We start from the raw sequence: 24,859 nt of genomic DNA on the forward strand, positions 1-24,859 counted from the left end.
GAGACAACAGCATCCCAAAGATGTCCAGGAGCTGGCAGGATTCCTGCCTTGTTGAGCCTAGACTTGTGTTTGTGGGGCTAAGCTGGAGCCCTTCCTGACCCATGCACATGAAAACAGGCACCGGGGTATTTGGAAATAAAGGCAGCAACAATGGATGTGTTTTTTTTTTATTTTTTACAGCTTTATTAGACAGACAGTTTAAGAACCAATGATATACCTCAGTAATGATAAAGGAAAGAAAACAAGCTTTCCTTTGGAGAAACCAAACAGCACAAAGTAAGACTATTTCAATGTATATAATCACAAGATTAGGCCCTCTGACAGGGTTAGGCAGATTCTTGGTGGAAGGTGAGGCAGAGGCTCTGTATTTGTATTGTTGATTCTAATTCTGATGGTTATATATTATAAAAAGTCTTTTAAGAACTTGCTTATCACTTTAGATTTCTGGCCCCAACACAGTAGTCTCTATTCCAAAAGTTTCATATACACATTGAAAATAACTTAAAAATAAGAATCTAGAGGGCCATGTTTCATGTATTAGCTAAAGATCTGGGAACAGAAGAGATGATGACATACTGCAAAACTGGGTAGTTCATCTGACTATGGGATGTGCATTTCTGAAGAAAATCTGTATTCCTGTGTTTCAAGAGTTATAGGATCATAAAGGCTTCCATTCAGATGTTGAAGCTAACCTGGGCAATAATATGTACCAGGGTCACGGTCCCCTAACGTGTTAATGAGAGGGTTGAGTATGACACACATGATGCAGCTAGAGAGACAAGGAAGTTGGAGTAATGTAGACTTTTTGGCTAGAAAACTGTAAGCATCCAGTGGTGCTAGGTGTGATGCTGGCTACAGCCATGGGGACAGGAATGCCTTAGCCCATCAGGCCTCACCTCATGCACCCATGCTAGAGGTGTCCTTACAAGACTGAATGTTTATCCTGTTGGATTTCAGGTTTGCTTTGTCATTCCTTTTTAGAACCTTAACTCCTTCCCTTTTGGAATGAGAATATGGCCCCTGTATCCTTACATCTTGGAAGTATGTTACTTACTTTTCATTTCCTAGGGACTCTAAGCTAGACGCATGCCTGAGTGTTTGAAGAGTCTTCGTGCTTTGACATTTGAACAACACTGGATTTGTGATGACTTCGCAGACTCTTAGAGATGGATTAAATGCATAGTGGATTATCATATACACATGATTCTTTGGGGCCATGGACACAATGTGATAAACTGAAAAACAAACTGTCAATTCTAGGCTTGTGTTGTAAGCTGAGTGTCTAGCATGGGGTACTATGTGGAGATGATGTCTCATTGAAGCAAAGCAAGGCAGAACACAGAGAGAAAGCCATACTGTGAAGAAATGAAATGTTAGCTTTGCTCCTATGGGCCATTCAGTGTAGCTGGAGCATTTTCCTGCAATGATTACTAGGGGATGCTTCAATTTCGGTGCACATATCCAACAGCCAATTCTGCTCTTTCCCACAGCATCCATGGCTCATATCAGTTATCCTCTTAGTGTGGCCGCATAAACAGGGGGCTGGGAATGTTTTGTAAACCATGGGAACTGGAAAAGATGTTTTCTATCCTAGCTCCAATGTGATTACTGAGGAGCTGCCCAGGCAGACACAGGGCCTTCCATCCAGAGAGCCAACACCCAGCCATCCTCCCTTGCTGTAGGTAGGGTCTGTTCCTGTAGGGCAGGTACTGGCCTGCAGGCTGTGTGCCACTGCTGCTCTACAGGCCTGTTTGATCCTCCACCTCCCCTGGCAGAGAATGCTTCCTCTAGAGGCTTTTGCTTCCTGTTTTTGAATAGCTGGGCCTCAGAGCCAAAGAGTACTGAGAAAACCAGCAATGAGAAATCCTGAGCTCTGAGACTATGCTCTATGTTGCTTCTCCTACACTTTTCCTCCTGTCAGCTCTGCACCATCAGAGATCCCAGGAGCCCTACTGCAAGAGACGAAAGAACCTGAGCAGTACAGAGGAGTAAGTGCCCCTTACCCTCCATTCCTGCATTCTCCTTGCTCTTTCTAGTACTCTAGCCTGATGGTAACGTCCCTACCTCAACCCTTCATCCTCCCATCCGTGCTTTCTTCCTCCCATGTTGCCATCCTCTTATCTTCCAACCTCCTTGTCCCTCATCCTGTCACCCACATTCTATTGTCCCTGCATCTTCCTATTTTTTCCTCCCATCCCACTATTTTTCCTCCTTCTGTTATCCCATCACTCTTTTTCATTTTCTTTTTTTGGGGGGGTGTACTACAATTTGTCTATATATTATAAAGTGGCTTACGTTTGGGGGAAATATAAATGAAGTTGATATACACAGGGAGACACATTGTTTGTTTGTTTGTTTTTAATTGTATTTTGTTGTCAAAGTGATGTAGTAGGTATATTACTTCCTAAACAAAAACACCCCTTCCCATGTGTTTCTAGATTCCCATGCCTCTATTTCTATTATCCTTCTTAAGCACAGAAATGCTCTCTGCTCTCTCCTTTCCCATGTTTTTACCTATTTCCATACCTCAAAATCTCCCTGCATGGCTTTTTCTACCCCCCAATCCCTCTCCCTTTCCCTTTTTTTTAACACCATCATTGGCTGGCTCTCTGGAGTTGACAACTCTGGCTTTTGAATAGTGCACAGGAATTTAGCTGACCAAAAGAAATGATCTCAGTGAGAGCCTTACAGTGAGTGATTGGAGAGAGAAAATAGCCACACACTTAGATCCTCAGAATTCCTGTGCCTTCCACAATGGAATTTCCATTGATATCCTCTAATTCCTTCTTCCAGGAGCAGACATGGCTGGGAGATCCTACCGTTTCTCTGCTCTATCTGCTCTATTGTGGACTGATTCTTCAGAAAGTGAAGAAGAGACAGCAGCAGGAGAAAACGAAACCATTTTATGTGCTCAACCAAACATTGTTGATGACGATGAGAACCTCAGGAGCCCAGGCAGCTCAGCCAGAGAAGGTTAGTAGTACGGAAGTGTCCTCATGTCTGGTGGGTCAGAATGATCCAAAGCAAGCCAGGCGCAGTGGCTCATGCCTGTAATCCTAGCTACTCAGGAGGATGAGATCTGAGGATTGTGGTTCAAAGCCAGCCCAGGCACTAAAGTGCATGAGATTCTTATTTCCATTCAATCACTAGAAAAAGGGAGGTGGGGCTATGGCTCAAGGGGTAGGGCAGTAGCCTTGAGCTGAAGAGCTCAGGAACAGTGCCCAGGCCCAGTGCTCAAACCGCTAAACCAACAAAAAGAAAAAAAAAAGGCCACCAGCAGACTTAGACCCTTCTCCCTTACACATTGGATAGATGTGGTTGTGTGTCCAGGTCCAAGCAGAGACACAATTCCTGTAGTGTAGATATCAAACAAGGAAACAAAAGCACCCCTCCAACAGCTGAGGAGCTGTGCTGGCAGACACAGGGGACTTGCATCCTGAGAGCCAGGGTCCAGCTGCCTTCCCTTGCTATAGGGTCTGTGCCCCAGCTCTGCAGGCTCTGTGTGATGGTGATGCAGGGTTGGAAGTGGCTGTGCAGGCTGTGCAGAGCTGCTGCTCTACAGACTTGTCCCAACCCTGCCCCTCCCATTACCACTAACCTCCCATTTCCTGTAGAGTTGTACTTTCCTGTTTTGAAATATCTGGGCCTCAGAGCCAGAAAGCTGAGGAAACCTGCAATGGGAAGTCTTGAGCTCTGTCCTGAGCTCTGAGACCACGCTCCATGTTGCTTCTCCTACACCTCTCTTCCTGTCATCTCTGAGACATCAGAGATCCCAGGAGCCCTACAGAAAAAGACAAAAGAATCTGGCAGTATAGAGGAGTGAGCGCCCCTCGTGTCCTGTTTCTGCATTCTCTTGGTTCTTTTCCTATCACTCTGTCCTCCTGATAGCAACCTCCCTTTATCTTGACTCCTCATCCTCCTTTATGCATTCTTCCTCTCCTGTTGTCATCCTCATATCTTCCATGATCCCCATCCCTCAATCCTCCTTCCATCTTCCTATTCTTTTTTTTTTAATTTGGCAGTCCTGGGGCTTGAACTTAGGGCCTATGCACTGTCCTTGGGCTTTCTCAAGGCTAGAGCTCTACCACTTGAGTCTCAGCACCACTTCCAGCTTTTTTTTATGTATGTGGTACAGAGAAATCAACCGGGGTCTTCGTGCATGCTAGGAAAACACTGTACCACCAAGGAATCAAAACCGGGTCTTCGTGCATTCTGGGCAAGGACTCTATCAGTAGGCCAAATCCCAGCCTTCCATCTTCATATTCTACAAATATTCTCCATATTTGTACACATTTCCACACCTCAAAATCTCCCTCCTTGACTTTTGTACTACCTAATCCCCTTCGCTCCTCACTTACTTCCACACCATCTATTAGCTGATGCTCTTAAGTTGACAGCGCTGAGTTAAAAAACATTTTTTGTGGGTCATGGGGCTTGAACTCTGGGCCTGAGCACTGTCCCTGAGCTCTTCAGCTCAAGGCTACTGTCCTACCCCTTGAGCCACAGCACCACTCCCGATTTTCTGGTGATTAATTGGACATAAGGGTGTCACAGACTTTAGTGCCTGAGCTGGCTTTGGACCTCGACCTTCAGATCTCATCTTCCTGTGTAGTAGGATTATAGCCATGAGCCACCACACCCAGATAAATTTTTAAAATTGTTATTGTAAAGGTCATGTACAGAGGGGTTATAGTTATATGAGTCAGGTAATGAGTATGTTTCTTTGTGAACAGCATCCCCTCTTCCTTTGTTTTCTCTCAGTTTTTTTTCTATCCCCTCTCCCTCCCCTACAAGTTGTATAGTTCATTTTCTACATGATGTCTAGTCAGTATCACTGCTGAATTAGTTCACCCTCTGTCCCACCATTTCAATGCTTCCCTTTAACCTCCCCTAATCAGATATTCTTATATACAAGGCAAAGTGTAAATAAATAAAAAACAGTGACAAAGGGGGAAAACAGGAAAAAGCATTCAGAAGTTTTTTTCAACAACTTGTATCCATTTATTGAAATGCATTTGAGAAACATCATTTTATATAAACATATGTACATAGATATTGAGTCCTTGTGATCCCCTCCTATGAATGTACTCCTTTGTTCTCACTGTATGAATGTTGAGAGTCCTGCTTAATATTCAAGTGTATTTCTTTTTGTCTTTTACCATCCATTGTGATTGCCTGTAGATTTATAGGCACATTCTATTTACTACAGATGAAGGAAACCATGCAAATTATGTTTCTTTGGTCCAGAATCATAACAAATCAATGAAAGACCAGATAAATGGGATTGCAACAAACTGAAGAGCAATACTTAATTCCTCTGATTTCCTTTTCCCTTCACTATGAAATCCCCATTAATATCCTCATATCCCCCATTCCAGGAGTATACAGGGCTTGCAGAACCATTTGTGTCCCGGCTCTATCCCGTGATCTTACAGTAAAAGGCAAAGAAAAAGGAGGAGAAAAGGAAGCAGTTTCAATTTCAGCTGCTCAGTTTAGCACTGTTGAAGAGAACCTTGAGTCCCAGGCTAGCTCGGTGAGAGGTGAGTGGTACAGAAGTGTCCTCAAGCCTATTGACTCAGAATACTCATCAGCATACTTAGATTCTTCCCCCTTACACATTGGGTAGATGTTGTTGTGTGTCCAGGTCCAGACAGAGACAGAATTCCTGTAGTGTTGATATCAAACAAGAAAATAAAAGCCCCCATCCCAATGCGTTCTACTAAGGAGCTGGCAGACACAGGGGCCTTCCATCATGACAGCCAGGGCCCAGTTGCCTTCCCTTGCTGTAGGGTCTGTGCCCTAGCTCTGCAGGCTCTGTGTGATGGTGATGCAGGGCAGGACGTGGTTGTGTGGGCTGTGCAGCACCGCTGTTCTACAGGCTTGTCCCGACCCCACCCTTCCTGTTGCCACTGCTTTCTGTCTTCTCTGGATGGCTTGACCTCCCTGTTTGACCTTCTGGAGAACTTTTTTGGGACCCAGGGCAAGAAAATTCAGAAGAGACATGCAGTGAGCAGTCTTGGGCTCTCTGCTGGTCTCAGACTCTGTTCTGTGTTTTTTCTCCTCCACCTCTCTTCTTGTCAGCTCTGCTGCTCCTGTTTTCCCAGGGGTTCTACTGAAAGAGAAGAAAGTATCTGAACAGTATAGAGGAAGGAGTGCCCCTGAACCCCTACTCCTCCATTCTCTGGGCTCTCTTTCTATCACCACCCTCTACATAGCAACCTCCACTTTCTCAATCCCTCATCCTTAAATCCATCCTTTCATCCTCCCATGTTGCCAGCCTTATAGCTTCTATGGTCCCAGGCCTCATCCTCTCATCCACATTCTCCTATCCCGCCATCTTCCTATTCTTCCATATTCCTATACCTTCCTTCTTCCATCCATGGATCCCTCTGTTGTCCCATCCCTGTTTTCCCATTATCCTTCAGAAGCACAGGAATTCTCTCGGCTCCTCCCTTTCAGTTTTCTGGTGGTTAATTGGTGATAAGAATCTCATGGATATTTCTGGTAGAGTGCCAGCCTTTAGCTGAAGAGCTCATGGTCAGGGCGTACAACTGATCAAAAACAAAACAAAACAACAGAGAAAGAGTCTCATGGACTTTCATGCCTGGGCTAGCTTTGAACCTTAATCCTCAGATCTCAGCCTCTGAGTATCTAGGATTACAGGTATGAGCCACTGGCACTTGGCTGTTACTATTGATTAAGAAAAAACTAAAGAAAAAAGTCTTGCTGCCTGTAATTCTAGCTATTCAAGATCTTTGAGGACTATGATTTGAAGTAATTCTGGACAGGATAGGCTATGAGACTCTTATGTGAATTAAACACCAAAAAGCTAGAAGTGGCTCAAATGATAGTGCACCAGTCTTTAGTAACAACCAAGAAAGAGCATGAAACACTATTTTTTTCTTTGTCAGTCCTGGGCCTTGAATTCAGGGCCTGGGCACTGTCCTTGGGCATTCTCAAGGACTTGAGCTACAGCACCACTTCTGGCTTTTCTACCTATATGGTACTGAGGAATCGAACCTGGGTCTTCGTGCATTCTAGGCAAGCACTCTACCACTAGGCAAGCCTGGGAACTGCCTTGTGTGTGCAGACATGTACCAAAAATCTCTCTGAAAAATAACAGCATGTGAACACTTAATGAAGCTCTTATGACTAATTTGCATAACTGGAAGATGGAAGCCCATAGCAACCTATGGGAGACCTGAGACTCAGAAAGGGATAGAAAACTCCCAGAGGAGCCAGGCACAATCCTATGGGAGTGTGTTATCTCCCAGCATCACCTGAGACCATCACTCTGCATGAGGTTATCAGGGAAGAAGTAGGGGCTGTGTCTCCAACTGAGGCCTTAAATAATATGAAAATCCCCATCTTCATCCCCTTCCCTCTACTTCCTTCTCCCGGCCTTCATATCTCCTTGCCATGCCCACTATCCTCCCCAACCCAGTTCAGCCACACTGAGCTTTGAAACCTTACATCCCCAGAAACAAGACAGAGGATGTTTACAAAGATGCCTGACACATCTGAGCTTAACTAGAAAGGTGAGACCTTCCAGGCTGGACTGGCACCACAGACTGGAGGGGTGTGTCAACAATGTGTCCCCACAGGTATCCATGGAGAACTAGGGTGGGAAACTGAAGAGGATGGATGTAGGGCCCAGGAAAAAAATCTTTCTTCCCCTGTGTCTTAGGATCCACATCTATACCTTCTTTCTTAGGAGCTGTCACTGTGCACATCACCTCCACTCCAGAGGACAAAATCAACACCCTTGCTCAAAGATCTGCATGAAGATTGCACTGAAGGTGCTATCACCTCTCCTTACACCCCCACTGGCACTGGTACTCTTCTCAGTGCAATACCCCGGCTTAGAGGCTTCTCTTTCCAATACAGAGCAATTCTGCTCTGCCCACAACATATACAGCCGAAGGTTCAGTGCCTGGAAGCACTGTACCTGGTAGCACTGTGCGTGGTACTAGAGATACCACTCTTCCTGACACATAGGTGATTGCACCATCCCAGCCCCTACCTCACCAGTAGACACAACCACTGATGGATCTGTAATCTGATGGCATTGTTGGCAGGGGTGGGACTTGGATGGAGGCAGAAGAGCATAAGGCCATGCCTTTGAAGGTTAAAGGTTTGCCTCTTCCTGACCCTCTTTGCTAGCTGGCTGAAATAAGTTGAGTATCTTCCTATACAATACATCATGTTTGGCCACACTCAGGCCCAATACAGCAAGGACATCTAACCTGAAATGTCAGAGATCATGATTCAAAAGAGGGCTTTCATTCTTTCTGTTTCTTTCAAGTGTTTCTCCACAATAGAGAATAAGAAAGTTCAAAATGTATGTGTGAGGACTGGGAGCGTGGCCCAGTGGTAGAATGGTTGCCTAGTATGCATGAAGACCTAGATATAATTTCTCGGTACCACATACACAGAAAAAGCCAGAAGTGGTGCTGTGGCTCAAGTGGTGGAGTGCTAGCCTTGAGAAAGCCCAAGAAGAGTGCCCAGGCCCTGAGTTCAAGCTCCAGAACTGGCAAAAAAAATGTATGTGTGAGAAATAGTTGCTTACTCTTTAGCCATTTGTCTTCTGCCATTTCCCCCAATTTTTCCAGCTGGCAAACCATGGGTTAGAATAGGGCCTAAATTCATTCTGATGTTTATGGATGAAAATTAATTTTGATATATATATGCATATATTTTTGTTCATCTTTTACTTAGGAACCAAAGAAAAATTCCAAAATCTGAAGACAGAGGAGGCCAGCTCGGCCCATTTCAGGAAAAATGAAGATTTGCAACAAAAATTCTCCCAGCTGTTACTTGTAGAAAAACCTCACTGCAGAGGTCAGGATGTCCGCCTGAAGAAAAGCTGGCATCAGGATGAAATGGAGGAACTAAGACCACTGATTGACATTGGAGACTTATTTGACCCAAAACCAGACACTCAAGAAGAACCACAAACAGTCGTACTGTATGGACCTGCTGGAATTGGAAAGTCGACTCTGGCCAGGCAGGTGAAAGGAGGCTGGGAGGAAGGGCAGCTGTACAGGGACCGCTTCCAGCATGTCGTCTTCATCAACTGCAGGGAGCTGGACCAACATAAGCTGCTGAGTCTGGACGAGGTCATCATGGAAGACTCGTCTGTCCCCCTCACAGAGAGTCTGGCTAGGCCAGAGCAGCTGCTCTTCATCATCGATGGTGTGGATGAATTGCAGTTGGTCACAGAGGAGATGAATTTACATTGTTGTCCACACTGGAGCCAGCCTCAGCTGGTTCGCACACTGGTGTGCAATTTGCTGGGGAGAATCATCTTTCCCGAAGCTTCCTTGCTCATCACCACTCAGACCACAGCTCTACAGAAGTTCATCCCTTTCTTGAAGCGGGCACGTTGGGTGGCAGTCCTGGGCTTCTCTGAGTCCAGCAGGAAGGAATATTTCTACAAGTATTTCCCAGAGGAGAACCAAGCAATCAAAGCCTTCAGCTTGGTGGAATCAAACCCAGCACTGATGAGTCTGTGTCTGGTGCCCTGGGTGTCATGGTTGGTCTGCACGTGCCTGAAGCAGCAGATGGAGAGGGGGGAGGAGTGTCCACTCACCCCCCAGACCACCACGGCGCTCTGTCTGCACTACCTTGTCCAGACTCTCCCAGCTCAGCTCCTGGGAGCCCAGCTCAGGAAGATCTGCAGTCTGGCTGCTATGGGCATCTGGCAAACCAAGACGTTGTTCAGTGCAGATGACCTCAGCAAGTGTGGATTAGATAGCGCCATCATCATCACTTTCTTAGAGATAAATGTTCTTCAGAAACATAACCAATCTCAGAGCTACAGCTTCACTCATTCTTGTTTCCAAGCATTCTTCACAGCATTGACCTTGGTCTTGATGGATGAGGAGGAGAACATGGACTCTCCTGCTCTTGTCACAGATATGATAAGGTTAATGCAAAGGTACAGGAGTCATCTGTCACCGAGTATAAACTTCCTCTTTGGTCTTCTAAGCAAACCGGTGGTAGATGAGCTGGAGGTCATCTTCATGTGCAAACTTCGTCGTCTGAGGTTGTTGCACATGTTGCATTGGATGCAGTTTGAGGCTTCTCTAGGGAAGCTACACTCTATGGAGATATTCTACCTTCTCTACGAGTCTCAGAATGAGCGCATTCTGTCCTCTGCACTAGGAGGAATGAAAGAAACCAGGATGTGTATCCAGACAGATGTGGAGTTCCTGGTGGTCACTTTCTGCCTTAAGTTCTGCAGACAAGTGAAGAGGCTTCAGCTCCATAGCGGTGGACAGAACAGAGACACCCGGAGATCCTCTGGGGTAGTTCTGTGAGTATCCTGACTGGTCCCATTCTGCTGTTCCTCTGTGGGTCCCACCTATTTCTTTTCTTTTCTTTTGTTTTTTCCAGTCCTGGGGCTTGAACTCAGGGCCTGGATACTGTCCTTGGACACTTGTTTGTTCAAGGCTAGCACTATGCCACTTGAACCACTGCACTACTTCTGGCTTTTTCTGTGTATGAGGTTCTGGGGAATCGAACCCAGTGCTTCATGCATGCTAGGCTAGCACTCTACTACTATAGGTCATGCTCCTCCCCCTCCCTCCCTCCCTCCCCCCCCCACAACCTAAGCACTGGGGACACTCTCAGCCTGATCCCAGTAGCTAATCATGTGGCTGTTCAAGGTGGTTCCGTTATCTTTCTTAGGTCCTCTGAATGTGGGGTCATGGGATGCAGCTCTGCCTTGTACTTTTGGCCCTCCTCCCCTGAGACTTTCCTGCCCAGCCTGCCCTTGAACTGTAACTAAAATTATAGGGATGAGCTGCCAATACCTGGCTTTGTTTTTACATTTATTTTTGGTTAGTCATAGGGCTTGAACTCTGGGCTTGGGCACTGTCCCTGAGCTCTTCAGCTCAAGGATCTCAAGGCGAGCACTTTACTCCTTTGAGCCACAGTGCCACTTCCTGCTTTCTGGTGGTTAATTGGAGAGTTTCATGGCCAGGCTGGCTTTGAACCACGATCCTCAGATCTCAGCTTCCTGTGTAACTAGGAGTACAGGCATGAGCAACTGGCACCCAGCTACATTTGATCTAATAATATTTTCTTGACATATCAATACTGGTACTGAGGAGTCTGAGACAGTGCCATTCTCAGTGGCCTTGTGATGTTTCCAGGGAAGAGCTCTATGGCTGATTTCACTAATGCCCTGTACTCTACCATGTTAACTTGCTCGTGGTCATACACAGCACTTGACCTCGAGAGACACTTGGATGTGGGTGCTGCAAGTGGCACCTGATGTGAGGCCTTCAAAAGAGTATGGAGTGGATATAGGGAAGAGGCATGAAAGGGCCAGAGGAGACAAGAGACACCAGGTGGGATCTAGAGTGTCTGGAATGGACAGGCTAGCAAATCCAGGGAGAAATGATGAAAACTAGCTATGGGTAGGAGAAGATGCTTAATACATATAACTACTTTTGTGGAGGGGTAGCAGATGGGGTATGGCTAATTTTTTCTCCAGAGATATGAAGTGTTGGAGATGGATGGCAGGTAGACTCATAATCAAGCCCTATGCATTTGGTTCATAGTTTTCTTTTTTCTTTTCAGTTGTTTAAATTGTTCAAATAAGCTATTCTAGGAAGATTTGTTTGGTTTCTTTCACACACTTTAGTTTTCTGATATTTGAATGGTTTCTTTTTAACCTTTATTTTATTCAGCACTGGCCATCTCTTTTCTTTCTTTCCTTTTGCTAGTCTTGGGGCTTGAACTGGGGGCCTGGGCACTTTCCTTGGGCTTTCTCAAGGCTAGAGCTCTATCACTTGAGCTGCAGCACCACTTCCGGCTTTTTCTGTACATGTGGTACCGAGGAATTGAACTCAGGGCTTCTTGCATGCTAGACAAGAGCTCTACCACTAGGCCACACTCCCGGCCCTACCTTTCATCTTTTCTTTCAGGATTAAACTCAGGCCCACATACTTACTTACTAGGCAAATCCTCTACCTCCAGCCACATTCTTAGTACTTTTTGTTCTTTTGTTTTGTTTGTTTTTATTGGAACCTACTAACTTTGTACAGGCTGATCTTGGTCTGTGATTTTCCCATCTCCATCTCCCTATTACCTTGAATTGCAATCCAATGCCACCATGTCCAACTCTCCAATCATTTTTAATGAATGTATAGTGCATACACTTCTGAAATTTATACCTTTTTTTTACCAGTCCTGGGCTTGAGCTCAGGGCCTGAGCACTGTCCTTGGGCTTTTTCAAGGCTAGAGCTCCACCACTTGAGCCATAGCACCACTTCCACTTTTTCTATGTATGTGGTACCAAGAAATCAAACCAGGATCTTTGTGCATGCTAGGCAAGCACTCTACTACTAGGCCAAACTCCTGGCCCTGAAGTTTATATGTTTGTGACAGTACTGAGGTATACAGAACCCTAAACCTTCCCATTTTTCAATGAAATTTCACAACTCTTGCTCATAGCTTACCTCTCTCCTCCTCTTCTCTTCCCCAGGTCTGTGCGGGGCCCTCTCACTTCCAGTTCTTGGAAGATTTTCTTCTCCACTCTCGAGGGCAGTAAACATTTGGAGGAGCTGGACCTAACTGGAAACCTGCTGAGTTCCTCTACAGTGCAGAGTCTTTGTGACACATTGAGACATTGCCAGCTGGAGACCTTGAGGTGAGTCAGGGTTGGGCTGGGCTCTCTCACAGAAATGAGCAGGAATATTGTAGGCAAAGGCAGTGAGTCTAAGACTTGGTCTCAGCATTGTTGGGAGAAAAAACAGACGTAAAGGAGATTTCTTCCAGGCTACTTAATTCTGTACAGGCATACTGGTTGGGTTGGTCTGCTCAGGTTTTTTTGTTTTGATTTTGTTTTAGTCGATTGTGGGGCTTGAGCTCTGGGCCTGGGCGTAGTCCCCGAGCTTGTCAATTCAAGGCTACCACCCTACCCCTTGAGCCACAGACCAACTTCCAGTTTTCTAGTGGTTAATTGGAGATGAGTCTCATGGACTTTAGTGCCAGGCTGGCTTTGAACCGTGATTCTAGATCTCAGACTCCTGGGTAGCTAGGATTACAGGCATGAGCCACCATGCCTTGCCGGTGCTCAAGTTTTTATTCAAACCCAAACTGTGACATTGTTCATACTCTTTGTTGGGTTACTATAAGGTAGTCTGAAAGCATCTGAGCCAGCAGTAAAGTGTTTCTACTTTTAAAGGGTAAATCTTCATCATGGCTGATGGGGAACCGAGCTGAGAACAAGGTGGGCAATGACAGTTTGGAGGAGGGTGGTAAAGTGAGTAGAAACTTCCCAAGTAAGAGAGTCTATTCTCAAATTCCATTGACAAAGATTTGTAGTCTTGGCATAGCTGTCTGCCTATAAGCAACACCCCTGGCTGTTGTAGTTTAAAGTCAGCAAATAATTCCAGGAAATAGTGGTCTATAATGGTGATTGCTTACAAAGGGGAAACATTTTGGCTTGATAAAAAAAATGTTGCTTTTTTTGTGCACAGTATTGAGCAAATCTTCATTGATCTCTACTCTTCATGCACTGTGATAGATGCAGGCCAACTGTGCCTAACAAACAGGAAGGAGATTTTTCACATGAGGTTTGGGAGAAACTGGCAGTAGTCAAGGAGCTATCCCAAGCAAGATTTTTCTGTCTCATTAATTTGCTTTTGGATTGCTCTCAAAATATATTACACATGCTGAAATCAGGAATTCAGGTTTTGTTTTTTTTTCAGTTTTTTTATTGTAATTAGTAAAAGGGTTACATGATATTTGCCAGATAGAAGGTGCATTAATTCACATACATTGATACCCTTTCACATTTCTTGGTACCCATTTCCCTCCCCCCCCACACCCCCCACCCGTCTTGGTTTTCCCCCCTTCCCTATCAAATTTCAAATATCCAAATACAAATAAATTCAATATATCAGATAACAAAGTGAGATACTATACCAATATGAGATAACCAAGGGACAGCAAAGGAGATGAGAGACAACATACTACATTAAGGACAACAATCATTCATTATATGGCTTTTGTTTCACTATCCTGGAGGTCCTTTCAATTAGCTTCACATTATATGTCCTTATGTATCAAGATTTTGCTCTATTACAAATCTCTGCTAGTAGAGCCCTAGGTTTCTACTGATTATGACGAATGAGGGAAACCATTGAGCCTAAGTTCCTTTGAGTCTGGCTTACTTCACTTAATATGATTTTTTCTAAGTCTTTCCATTTCCTAACAAATGGGGCAATGTCATTCTTTCTAACAGCAGCATAGAATTCCATTGTGTACAAATACCACAACTTGTTGATCCACTCATCAACTGAGGGACATCTAGGTTGGTTCCATATCTTTGCTATGGTGAATAGTGCTGCAGTGAACATTGTTGTGCTAGTGGGTTTAGTATGTCCTTGTTTCTGGGTGGTTGGGTAAATGCCAAGTAGTGGAATTGCTGGGTCATAGGGGAGTTCTATGTTTAGCCTTTTGAGGCACTGCCACACTGCTTTCCATAGTGGTTGAATGAGTTTGCACTCCCACCAACAGTGTAGTAGTGATCCCTCCTGGCCACATCCCCTCCAGCATCTGTTGTCATTCGTTTTCCTGATCCTGGCCATTCTAGCTGGAGTGAGGTGGAATCTTAGAGTTGTTTTGATTTGCATTTCTTTTATGACCAGAGATGTGGAGCATTTCTTCATGTGTCTATAGGCCATTTTTGTTTCTTCTTCAGAGAAGACTCTCTTTAAGTCTTTGGCCCATTTTTAATGGGATGGTTGTTACTTTGGAGGTTAGTTTTGGAGTGATTCAATTTTTTGAGTTGTTGATATATTTTAGATATGAGGCCTTTGTCCGTTGTTTGGTTGGTGAAGATCTTCTCCCACTCTGTAGGCTTCCTGATTAGTTTACTAGCTATGTCCTTTGCCATACAAAAGCTCTGCAGTTTAATGCAGTCCCACTTATCCAGCCTTTCTCTGATTTGTTGTGATTCTTGGTCCTTATTAAGAAAGTTTCGACCTGTGCCAAGGAGGCCTAGTGTATCTCCTATTCCTTCCTGTAGAGTTTTCAGTGTGTCAGCTTTTACCTCCAGGTCTTTGATCCATTTGGAGTTAATTCTAGTGCAAGGTGACAAAGAAGGATCCAGCTTTAGTTTTCTGCAGGTGCTTAACCAGTTCTGCCAGCACAACTTGTTGAAGAGGCTGTCTTTCTTCCATTCTATTTTTTTGGCTCCCTTGTCAAAGATTAGGTGGCCATAGGTCTGTGGTTTAATATCTTGGAGATGGTCTCACCCAGAAACATACTATGAAGTTGCTGCATTCCTTCTAGAGACAGATAGATGTCTCCTATATGGATTCATCATTAGATTTTTAATTTGCGTTAGCATATTTTGCACTCCATTCTTTTTTATTCAGTTCTGAGTCTGGGACTCAAATTTTGCTCATTGTCTATAAACTGAACCATTCCTACAACCCCTACATTTTGCACTGTAAACAGAATTGCTATTAATCTCCTGCTGCAGGCATCCTGAGTTATAGAGTAAGATCTGTGGCCTATATTCTGAGAATTTCTGAATAAAGACTATGTGCATTGCTAAATATGTTTTCTAAAGAAGTTACATTAGACAGGGCACTTGTGATCCATGCTTATAATCCTAGCTATTCAAGAGGCTGAGATTTGAGAATCGCTGTTGGAAGCCAGCCTGGGCTGGCTTATCTCCAATTAACTACCAAAAAAGTGCAAAAATGCTCAGGGACAGTGCCCAGAGACAGAGTTCAAGCTCCAGGACCCCCCTCACACACACATACACATACATTGTACTATTCAAGGATACAGTGCTTCCTAAGATTAAATGGACTGGAACTAAATGTGTCCTTAAGCACTGTGTCAACCTCTGCCCTGTGAACCTCTGTAGCCACTCAAATGGCAGGATGGGCCAGAAAGATATGCAAGGTTCAAGGAAAAGATGCTTTATCAGGAAGAATCGATTAGCTTTCCCTTTCATCTTCCATTCCTCTCCCAAATTAGCCATCCCACAACTTCATAGTTCTTAGCCCATGAACAATTCTTAGTCTTTTTTGGATATCATGTGATTAAGGCAGGCCCTCACCTAAGTCTAGCAGAAGTGATCGAGGACACCTCCACTTTGACTGCAGTGGGCCTGCAGCTCAGCTATGGGATTCACTGTCCAGATCAAAAGGGACAGCTCATAGTTTGCATGCATCTACATATGTACTAGCGAGCTCAGGATAGGCGTATTTCCACTGAATCTATCATGCTTCTCCATTTTGGTTCTTGATTTTTCATACACTAAAGATTCCCTTACCATTGACAAACACCTGGACATCCTGTCTGTGGAATCTGGGTGGTTGTCAGGATAAGTGTGGTTAAAAATTAAAGCCATGTAGGTGTACAAATGGAACACTGTATGATGAATCATTCCTATAGTGTGGTGGGGGACAGGATTTTGTGAGTTCCACAGTGAGAAAGAGAGATGGCCTCTACAGAATTGCTCCTTGGTTACAAGAGAAAATTAAAACTAATAACTTGCTTCCAACTTGGAAAGTTTTTACAATTGTTTTTGAAAGTTTAACAACTTTTATTTCTTTATTATCCAAGTACTTTTGGAAAAAAAATAATTGTACACATCATTGCATGAAAACTAAGCTCTGGGAAGCTCCTGTTTGGTCCCTGTCCTGAGAAATGTCCTTTATTTCCTGGGCCCTTAACAAGGAGGGACAGGAATGACTGACATAGCTGATGGCTGGAGACTGGCAGAGGAGGCCCCATGGGATTCTACTGCCAGCTTCACACAGTGGCAAACAAGAAACAGCCATATTGAATGCATCTAGTGCCATGGACACATTGCAGAGACCATATCTCCACAGAACTCCTCGCCACCAAGCCTGGGATCAATCAGGTCCTTTAGGGGAGACTCAGAGGGGAAGGTGGATTCAGCATGATACACCTGAGGGTCAACCATACCTTCAACAGGACAGGGTTGCTGTTCTCCAGCCACTAGTGGAGACTTCTGAGGGGCTACCCCGCTGGGTGTGTAGTGGGGTCCAGAGGTGGATAAACTATAAGACCCCTCAGAACATGATTGAAATGTTAGAAGTTTATTGAGCAGGAAAGGAGCTGATGCACCAGGACTACATCCCAAGGTTGGGTTCTTGAGTGCTGCCCAGATCTGTAAAAGCAGGCAGTTTTTAAAGAAGGCCAACAAATATGCTGGGGTGGGTGTTCACACCATAAATCTCCTTCTTCTTTATCAATAATCAAGATGCATCTGGTTGTGGACAGCAGGATGTCTCAAGATACAGCCTTAGTCTGGGTACATGAAATGGCAGGGGAAAGGGTGTTAAGTTTAGGCAAACAGTGACAGAGGGAAGCAGGGAGAAGAGTGTTAAGTCTGGGTAAACAATGACAGAGGGAAGCTGAGGGAAGAAAAGGGCCCTAATCCTAATCTTCAGTCCCTGATTTCTAAAGTTCCTTAACAATATAGTTCCCCCAATTTACACATTACAAGTGGAAAGCTCCTAGTATAGCTATGGGTGGTGGGGCCCCAGCCTGGAAAGTCTTTATCTTCCTTAGCATCCCTCAACATCCCAAAGAGCCATATCTAATAGATGAACAGGTCTTAGGGACAATGATCTTGTGTGTCACTCCTGCAGGTTGGCCCACTGTGGCCTCACCGACAGCTGCTGCAGGGCCCTGGCCTCTGCACTCCACACCAGCTCCAGCCTGAGGAACCTCTACCTGCAGCAGAACAATCTGGGTGATAATGGCGTGAGGATGCTTTGCAAGGAGCTCAAGCAACCTTCCTCCAACCTTACATACCTGTGGTAGGACTTTGTGGGACCCTTTGGGGCAGGAAGCAGGAGAGGAGGCCAAGGTAGAGTGCTAGGGCACTATGTTGGGGGAGGTAATAGGGATAGATCTTTCAACATTTTATCAGCTAAGCCATTAATCTAATACCCTGTGACTTGGGAAAATTCATTGGAGCCAAAATCTGGAGGACTCCTCTGACTAGCCTGGCTTTGCTTCTCAGTCCAACTATTATGTTCACCTAAGATACCCAAGCAGCACGTCTAGATCCAGGCCTTCGTTCAACAGTAACTTGCCAAACTTTACATTCCTCAAAAGGGACCTGGCCCCCTAAACTCTTGTAATGTTTTCTGCTGTAATGTTTCCTTACTTGTTCAGGCAAGAATACTTGACCCAGAGACAGGGCTGAGCTCTGAATTCCTAGACTTCAGCCCTGCCACCAGCCCGACCCCATTCTCATACAAAGAACAGTGAGAGAATGGCCTTGTACAGGCAAAAAGATCAATTCATCTTCTGCCTAGTGCTGCCTCACAGGTGCAGAGCGGGAGTCATCTGACCATATCACAAACTGACAACCCACACATCCAGATTAGGCAGTAACTATTGCAGGACACACAGAAATCTCTGAATTTCCACCGTGTGAGAGGAGAAACAGGACAATCCTTTTCTTGGAAAAGAAATCTCAGGACTCTCTCCTTACTTTTAGAATAGCTGTTCTATGGTAGACACTATCAACACAAACTCACATTCCTTGCAGGAATGAAAAGCAAACCTAAGGCACAGGAGCCCTGTGACAAGGAGAGCATGGGGTTCAAACATGTCCTGCACCTGATGACTGACCCCTGTTGGACTGTGAAGTCCAAGATCTGCCTCTGAACTCAAAGGGTTATCCAGGGACCCGGCAAAGGCTTCCCTGAGGGCACTCTTCCTAGGCATGGGACAACTGTTTTCTTGCCTTCATCCCAGCCTTAGCCAAGAGCACTCCTTCCCTCTCAGTCTCCCCACTCCATGTCCACCTCAGAGTGACTGGGACAGGTGCTTTCTGTAGGAGGCAGAATCCAGGACCCTGGGCCCTGAGGCCCTGAAGGTCCTGGGGTATATCCCAAGAAAACCAGTCTTCCCTGTGCTTACAGCCTGGACCAGGACTCACTGAGTGAACCAGTGAAGCAGGAGCTGAGGAATCTGGAGCTATACAGACTTGAGCTAATCATCTCCAGTGAATGGTAAGGAGGGGAAGCAAAACTCCATCTGGTCTACCCAGTTCCTTCAGTGGTGAGCTATGTGCTGACACAGAGATGAGGAAAGGGTCCAGGGTTTGGCTAGAGGGACAAATATCCAAGAAAAAAGCAAGAGTCCATAGCACCTACGGTGAGGCAGACATTTGGGTTATTTCGTGAAAACAGTATCATATGTCCTAGCCGGGAGCAGTGTCTCAGGCCCGTAATCCTAGCTATTCAGGAGGCTGAGATCTGAGGATTGAGGTTCAGAGCCAGACAGGGCAATACAAAGACAAGAGACTCTTATCTCCAATTAATCACTAGAAATCAGTAAGTGGGGTTGTGGCTCAAGGGTAGGACAGCAGCCTTCCTTGAGCTGAAGAACTCAGGAAGAGCACCCAGGTCAGAGTTCAAGTGTCATGACACCCCTATCCTCCCAACCCCCTAAAAAAGAATCATATGTCTTGCCATGAAAATATGAGTGAATGAGTGAATGAATGAGTGAGTGAATGAGTGAGTGAGGACTTGGGCTCAAAAGACTGGTGACTAGAATAGATTTCTTGAAATGAACAGAAGGCTGGTACAGGGACAGCAGTCACCATAAGAAATAGGAGAAAAAGACACAGAGAGGTATTTGCAATACAGAACATCATGATCATCATTCACACACACACACACACACACACACACACACACACACACACAGCATAAAAGGATAAAAGGGTACTAAGGGCAGGGGAATTTTCTCCCACTCTTCAGCCCACACATCCTCCAAGTCTAGTGAACTAGTTATGCTCATGACCATGGAACTCAAGGATCCTCAAGCTCTAGGCTGCTGTGCCTCACCTGAGATGAAAGTGAATGGAATCCCAGGCCTGGAGGGGTGGGGTGGGAAGGATGTCTGTCAATATTGAAAATACTATGCAGATTCACTGAGCATGCAGCATGATACAGCACTGAAGACCACATCCACACAGCTCACCCGCTAGGGGAAAGGGGACAGGGACAAGATGTCACATGGTCTGTGGTTACCTGTGGGGTTAGGGGAGTCCACTGGTGGGTCTGATTTTATCCACAGCTAAGCAAAACTCCGAGTGAAGGGGAGGGTTATTTGGGCAGAGTAAGACTTGACTCCATATCGGGCAGAGGCTGCGAGGATGCAGAGAACTCCATTCCTTTGTGGATTAGAAAGTCCAGTGAGTAGCATATTCCTACTGGAAGAGTGATCCATGCCCACCAGCAGCAGCCTCACCTCTGCTGGAGCCTGCACAGAAAGGCAGCTGCTCAGACAACTCACAGGCCTAGCAAAGGCTAGGCCCCAGGGCTTCTGGGGTGAGGCCAGGTAACTTCTCAGCACATTGAGTTTGAGGCATTGGTGGGTGTGCAGGGGGATGGTGGCCTCGTCAGATCCTCAAGACCATGTAAAGCACTTTCTGTCTCCTTGGGCAGTGGAGAGGCATGTAAAGCTAGAACATCCATGGGGAGAATTGTGTTTATATTTTGAGATCAGCCTATTTTTCAGAAAGCAGAAAGACCAGCTTAGAAGAAGAGGCACATTTTAGAGGGTCCTGCAGTGCATCAGGTCCCAGATGGCAGGCTGGGATTAAGGTGGAAATCGAGGAAGAGACAGGTACAGAAGAGAAAAGAAAGTTACTGTGGAGGTATGGTCCAGGTGATATGCAGTCAGGGATGGTGAATGTTGCAGTTTGTTTTGTGATGCACTAACAGAAGTATAAAACATAATAGATTACATCTTACAGCGCTAGAACCTAGGATACACAATCTGAAAGCTCAATTGCTTTTTTTACTCCCATAGTTGTGGGACTTGTACCCTGTGCCTGGGCGTTGTCCTGAGGTCTGAAGCTCAAGGCTTTCACCCTAACCCTTGAGCCACAGCACCACTTCGGGTATTCTGGTGGTTCATTGGAAAGAAGAGTCTCACAAACTTTAGGGCCTGGCTGGCCTTGAGTTTCAATCCTCAGATCTCACACTCCCTACTGCCTTTGATTTCACAGGTGTGAGCCATGATCCCCAGCAGATCTTATCAGCTGAGTCATTAATCTAATACAATGTGACTTGGGCAAGTTCATAGGAGCTAAAATCTGGAGGACTCTGCTGGCTAGCCTGGCTTTGTTCCCAGCACAACTATCCTGTTCCCCAGAGATATAAGCAGCAGATCTAGATCCAGGCCCTTGTTCAACAGCAATCTGCAAACTTCACATTCCTCAGAAGGGACCTGGCTCTCTAAAGTCTTGTCATTTTCCTGCCTCCTTACTTCCTCAAAGCAAGCATACTTGATCTAAGGACTTGAGCTCTGAATTCTGTGCCTTCACCCCTACCTGAATTCTCTCACTGAACAGTGACAGAATGGCCTTGTACAGGCAAAAAGATCCTTTCATCTTCTGCCTACTGCTGCCTCACTGGTGCAGAGCAGGAGTCATCTGACCAGGTCACAAACTGGCAACCCACACATCCAGATTAGGCAATAACTATTGCAGAGCACACAGAAGTCTCTGAAATTTCACCCTGTGAGAAGAGAACCAGGACAATTGTGTTCCTAGAAAGGAACTCTCAGAGCTCTCTCCATACTTTTCAAACAGCTGTTCTATGGTAGACACTGTCAGTAGTCACTCACATTTCCTTCAGGAATGAAGTGCAAACCTCTGGCACAAGAACCCTGTGTCAAGAAGAGCAGGGGGGTCAAACACTTCCTGCACTTGGTGACTGACCCCTGTTAGACTGTGAAGACCCAACTCTTCCTCTGAGCTGAATGGGTTATCCAGGGACCTGGCAAAGTCTTCCGCTGAGACAGTCTCATAGCCAGACTCTTCCAAGCCCAGGACAACTATTTTCCTTTCCTTCATTTCAGCCTTAACCAAAAGCACTCCCTTCCTCTCAGCCTCCTTGCTCCAGGTCCACCTCAGAGTGACTGGGACAGGTGCTTTCTGTAGGAGGCAGAATCTGGACCCTGGGCCCTGAGGCCCTGAAGGTCCTGGTGTAGATCCCAAGAGACCCATCTTCCCTGTGCTTGCAGCCTGGACCAGAACTCACTGAGACACCTATTGGAGGAGAACCTGAGCATCCTGGAGCTAGAAAATCCTGAGCAGATCCTCTCCAGTGGATGGTAAGGAGGGCAAGCAAAAGTTAATCTGGTCTGCCTAGTTCCTGCAGGGGTGAAGCCACTGTGCTGATACAGAGATGAGGAAAGTATCCAGGAGCTGGTTTGAGGACACATATCCAAGAAGAAACAAGAGAGCATAACACCCATGGTGAGGCAGACACTTGGGTTATTTAGTGAAAACAGAATCATATGTCCTGCCATGAAAAAGTGAGTGAGTGAGTGAGTGAGTGAGTGAGTGAGTGAGTGAGGCCCAGCAGGGTGGTGACTGGAAGATTTCTTTCAAATAAATAGAAGACTGGGACAGGGATAGCAGGTGTTCTATGGTAGACACTATCCACAGTCAAACCCTTCAGGAATGAAGAGCAAACCTCAGGTGCAGGAGACCTGTGTCAAGGAGAGCACAGGGTTCAAACACATCCTGCAGGGGACTGACCTCTCTTGGACTATGAAATCCCTAGTCCTTCCTCTGAACTGAATGTGTTATCCAGGGACCTGGTTTGTGTCTGCTATCTCTGAAAAAAGATGGAAAAGACCAAGTGCACATGTGAGAGAACTAGAGGCTGCAAACCCAATTTTATTATAAATCCATGCAGGAAATACAGTAAAGCCACTGTTACAATAATATGAATATGCTCCAGAGGATAAGCACATTTGTTGGGAGCCGAGTGCAGGATCAAGATGGCCCATAAATCTGCATCACTGAGTAAGCTAACCAGACAAAGAAATGAGCTGGCGTGTATGAATGCCATGCCTAACTTCGAGCTATATCATCGATATTGTGAATCACTTTCTGCTGATACTTGATTACCATTGGGTACGAAAGTGTTATTGCTTTCTCACTCTGCCGAGACTTATAGTGAGAGTAAACACGAGGACCTTCCCGCCCTGCCCACCTTTGTGCTGATAGGCTACTGCACCCTATATTAGCTAAATGTACTTACTCAATAAACGAGCTCCTGCCTTGACCAGTCTCCCTGACGAATCCCTGGCGAGGGAGGCCTGGGTGTGGACAGTCAGTCGGCCCCCTCCTTTCTCAGCTCGTCCAGGTTGAGTCGTGTTCTCCCTATCCCTCCTGGGGGTCGAGAGGTACCGAGGACTAAAAACCCTGACACCCATTCACCTCTTAAAGGTTTCATTTTGGCCTAAATTTTCTTTTTTTTTTAATGGTGATGATGATATACAGAGGGGTTACAGTTACACTACTCAGGAATTGAGTATATTTCTTTTGAACAGTGTCACCCCTTCTCTCAGTTCTTTCAGTCTTTTTTCCCCTTTCAACCCCCCTCCCAACCAAATTGTGGAGGAACCAAAATTTCAATGTATGAATGCTAGGGACACAGTCAAATCCCAGCAGTGAGGGAGGAATCAAAATGGCACCCTGTTCTGGGATGGGTGCATGAATTGGTGAGAGCCATTCAAAGACACATGGCCAACAGAGAGGCTCAGACATAACTCAGACTCAACTGTGTTGAATTTTATGTGGTTCCCCACTTAAACAATTAGCTTTCCCCAACACCTGTGTTTAGGAAGCCAAGTGTGATGAGCCCTACTAAAGGCCAAGACAGAGGAGAACTGGATAAGAGCATCCCTTCACACGAGTGGCAGAGACAGTCTCCAGGTATTTTATTTTAAAAAAAACATGGCGGGAGGGTGGGGAGGGTAGAGAATCCCTCTATCTCCTTTCCCCTCATGTAAAACATGGCAGGTTCTTTTCCAGGAAAATCCCCACCTATGCAAGATCCTCTCCCAGACTCTGGAAGGATTCCTGCTTTCCACTCTCCCTCCAGTCACCTGTTGATCCCACATCAAGCTCTTGACTTGCATTATGGGTTGTTGAGGCCTGGGACTATTTTCCTTATCCAGGTTCTTTCATTTTACTGCAGGTTTGTCTCCTAACCTGTCCACACAGAACATGCTGGGAGGAATTACACTTCTGGTCCAGTGGGAGAGGAAGGAGGCTGAGACTGGGGTAGGGGCAGTGGGGTAGGTATCCTCAGAAATCAGACAGGTAGCAAGAGCAGAGGCAGACCAAGAGCAGAGGCAGACCAAGAGCAGAGGCAGACCAAGAGCAGAGGCAGAGGCCAAAGATTCGTTCGTAACACACAAAAGTGGGCTTTGGCCCGCAAGGGCCCAGCCATGCTTCAGCTATGGGCTAATGACCTGACTGGATAGCATAGAACTGGCCCCTGTCCCACTCTTAGGGAAGAAAAAGTTGTGCAGATGAAAGCCTTCTACCTGGCTCCTCCTATCCCTCTAGATGACCTGCAAATGAAGTGCATGGGGAAGAAATATGACTTCTGGGGACCTGTAGGGCATGTGGCCATAGACGTGGTTGAAAAGCAGAGGAGCCTGTACCGGTAAGTGAGGGGCTCTGCTGACTCTGCTGCCATCCACACATTCCTGACACCAGGGCGCACACTCGGCCGCCATCCACTTCCCACCAGAAAGTCAGAACTGTGGCTCTGTGGCTACAGGGGCTGAGTAGCAGACTTGAGTGAAAAAGCTAAGGAATAATACGTTGGTCCTGAATTCAGGCCCTAGAATTAGCAAAAAAAGGAATACATAAAAACAAAACTCTTCATCTTCCCTCCCGCTCTATCACTTGATCTACAGCATCACACCTAACTTACTCTGTGTATATGATACCAAGGAATCGAACCCAGGGCTTCGTGCATGCTAGATGAGCACTCTATCACTAGGCCATGCTTCC

The 24,859-nt window shown here is 45.7% G+C and overlaps 1 protein-coding gene across 1 annotated transcript in view; it reads left to right on the forward strand.

Annotated features, from left to right (window-relative positions):
• Positions 1-1,869: 1,869 nt before the first annotated feature.
• Positions 1,870-24,859, forward strand: part of LOC150050776 (NACHT, LRR and PYD domains-containing protein 1-like) — a 35,433-nt gene continuing 12,443 nt past the window's right edge. Inside the window, exons 1-10 of the mRNA XM_090351468.1 lie at positions 1,870-1,988; positions 2,794-2,973; positions 5,379-5,540; positions 8,719-10,318; positions 12,497-12,661; positions 17,658-17,828; positions 18,945-19,034; positions 22,063-22,152; positions 23,676-23,767; positions 24,407-24,506. Coding sequence (XP_090207594.1) covers positions 2,802-2,973; positions 5,379-5,540; positions 8,719-10,318; positions 12,497-12,661; positions 17,658-17,828; positions 18,945-19,034; positions 22,063-22,152; positions 23,676-23,767; positions 24,407-24,506 — 2,642 coding nt within the window. The 5' untranslated portion in view covers positions 1,870-1,988; positions 2,794-2,801. The remainder of the gene's footprint in view (positions 1,989-2,793; positions 2,974-5,378; positions 5,541-8,718; positions 10,319-12,496; positions 12,662-17,657; positions 17,829-18,944; positions 19,035-22,062; positions 22,153-23,675; positions 23,768-24,406; positions 24,507-24,859) is intronic.

The sequence above is a fragment of the Megascapheus bottae genome, chromosome 17, assembly GCF_031878675.1.
Source record: "Megascapheus bottae isolate mThoBot1 chromosome 17, mThoBot2.hap1, whole genome shotgun sequence".
NCBI lineage: Eukaryota > Metazoa > Chordata > Mammalia > Rodentia > Geomyidae > Megascapheus > Megascapheus bottae.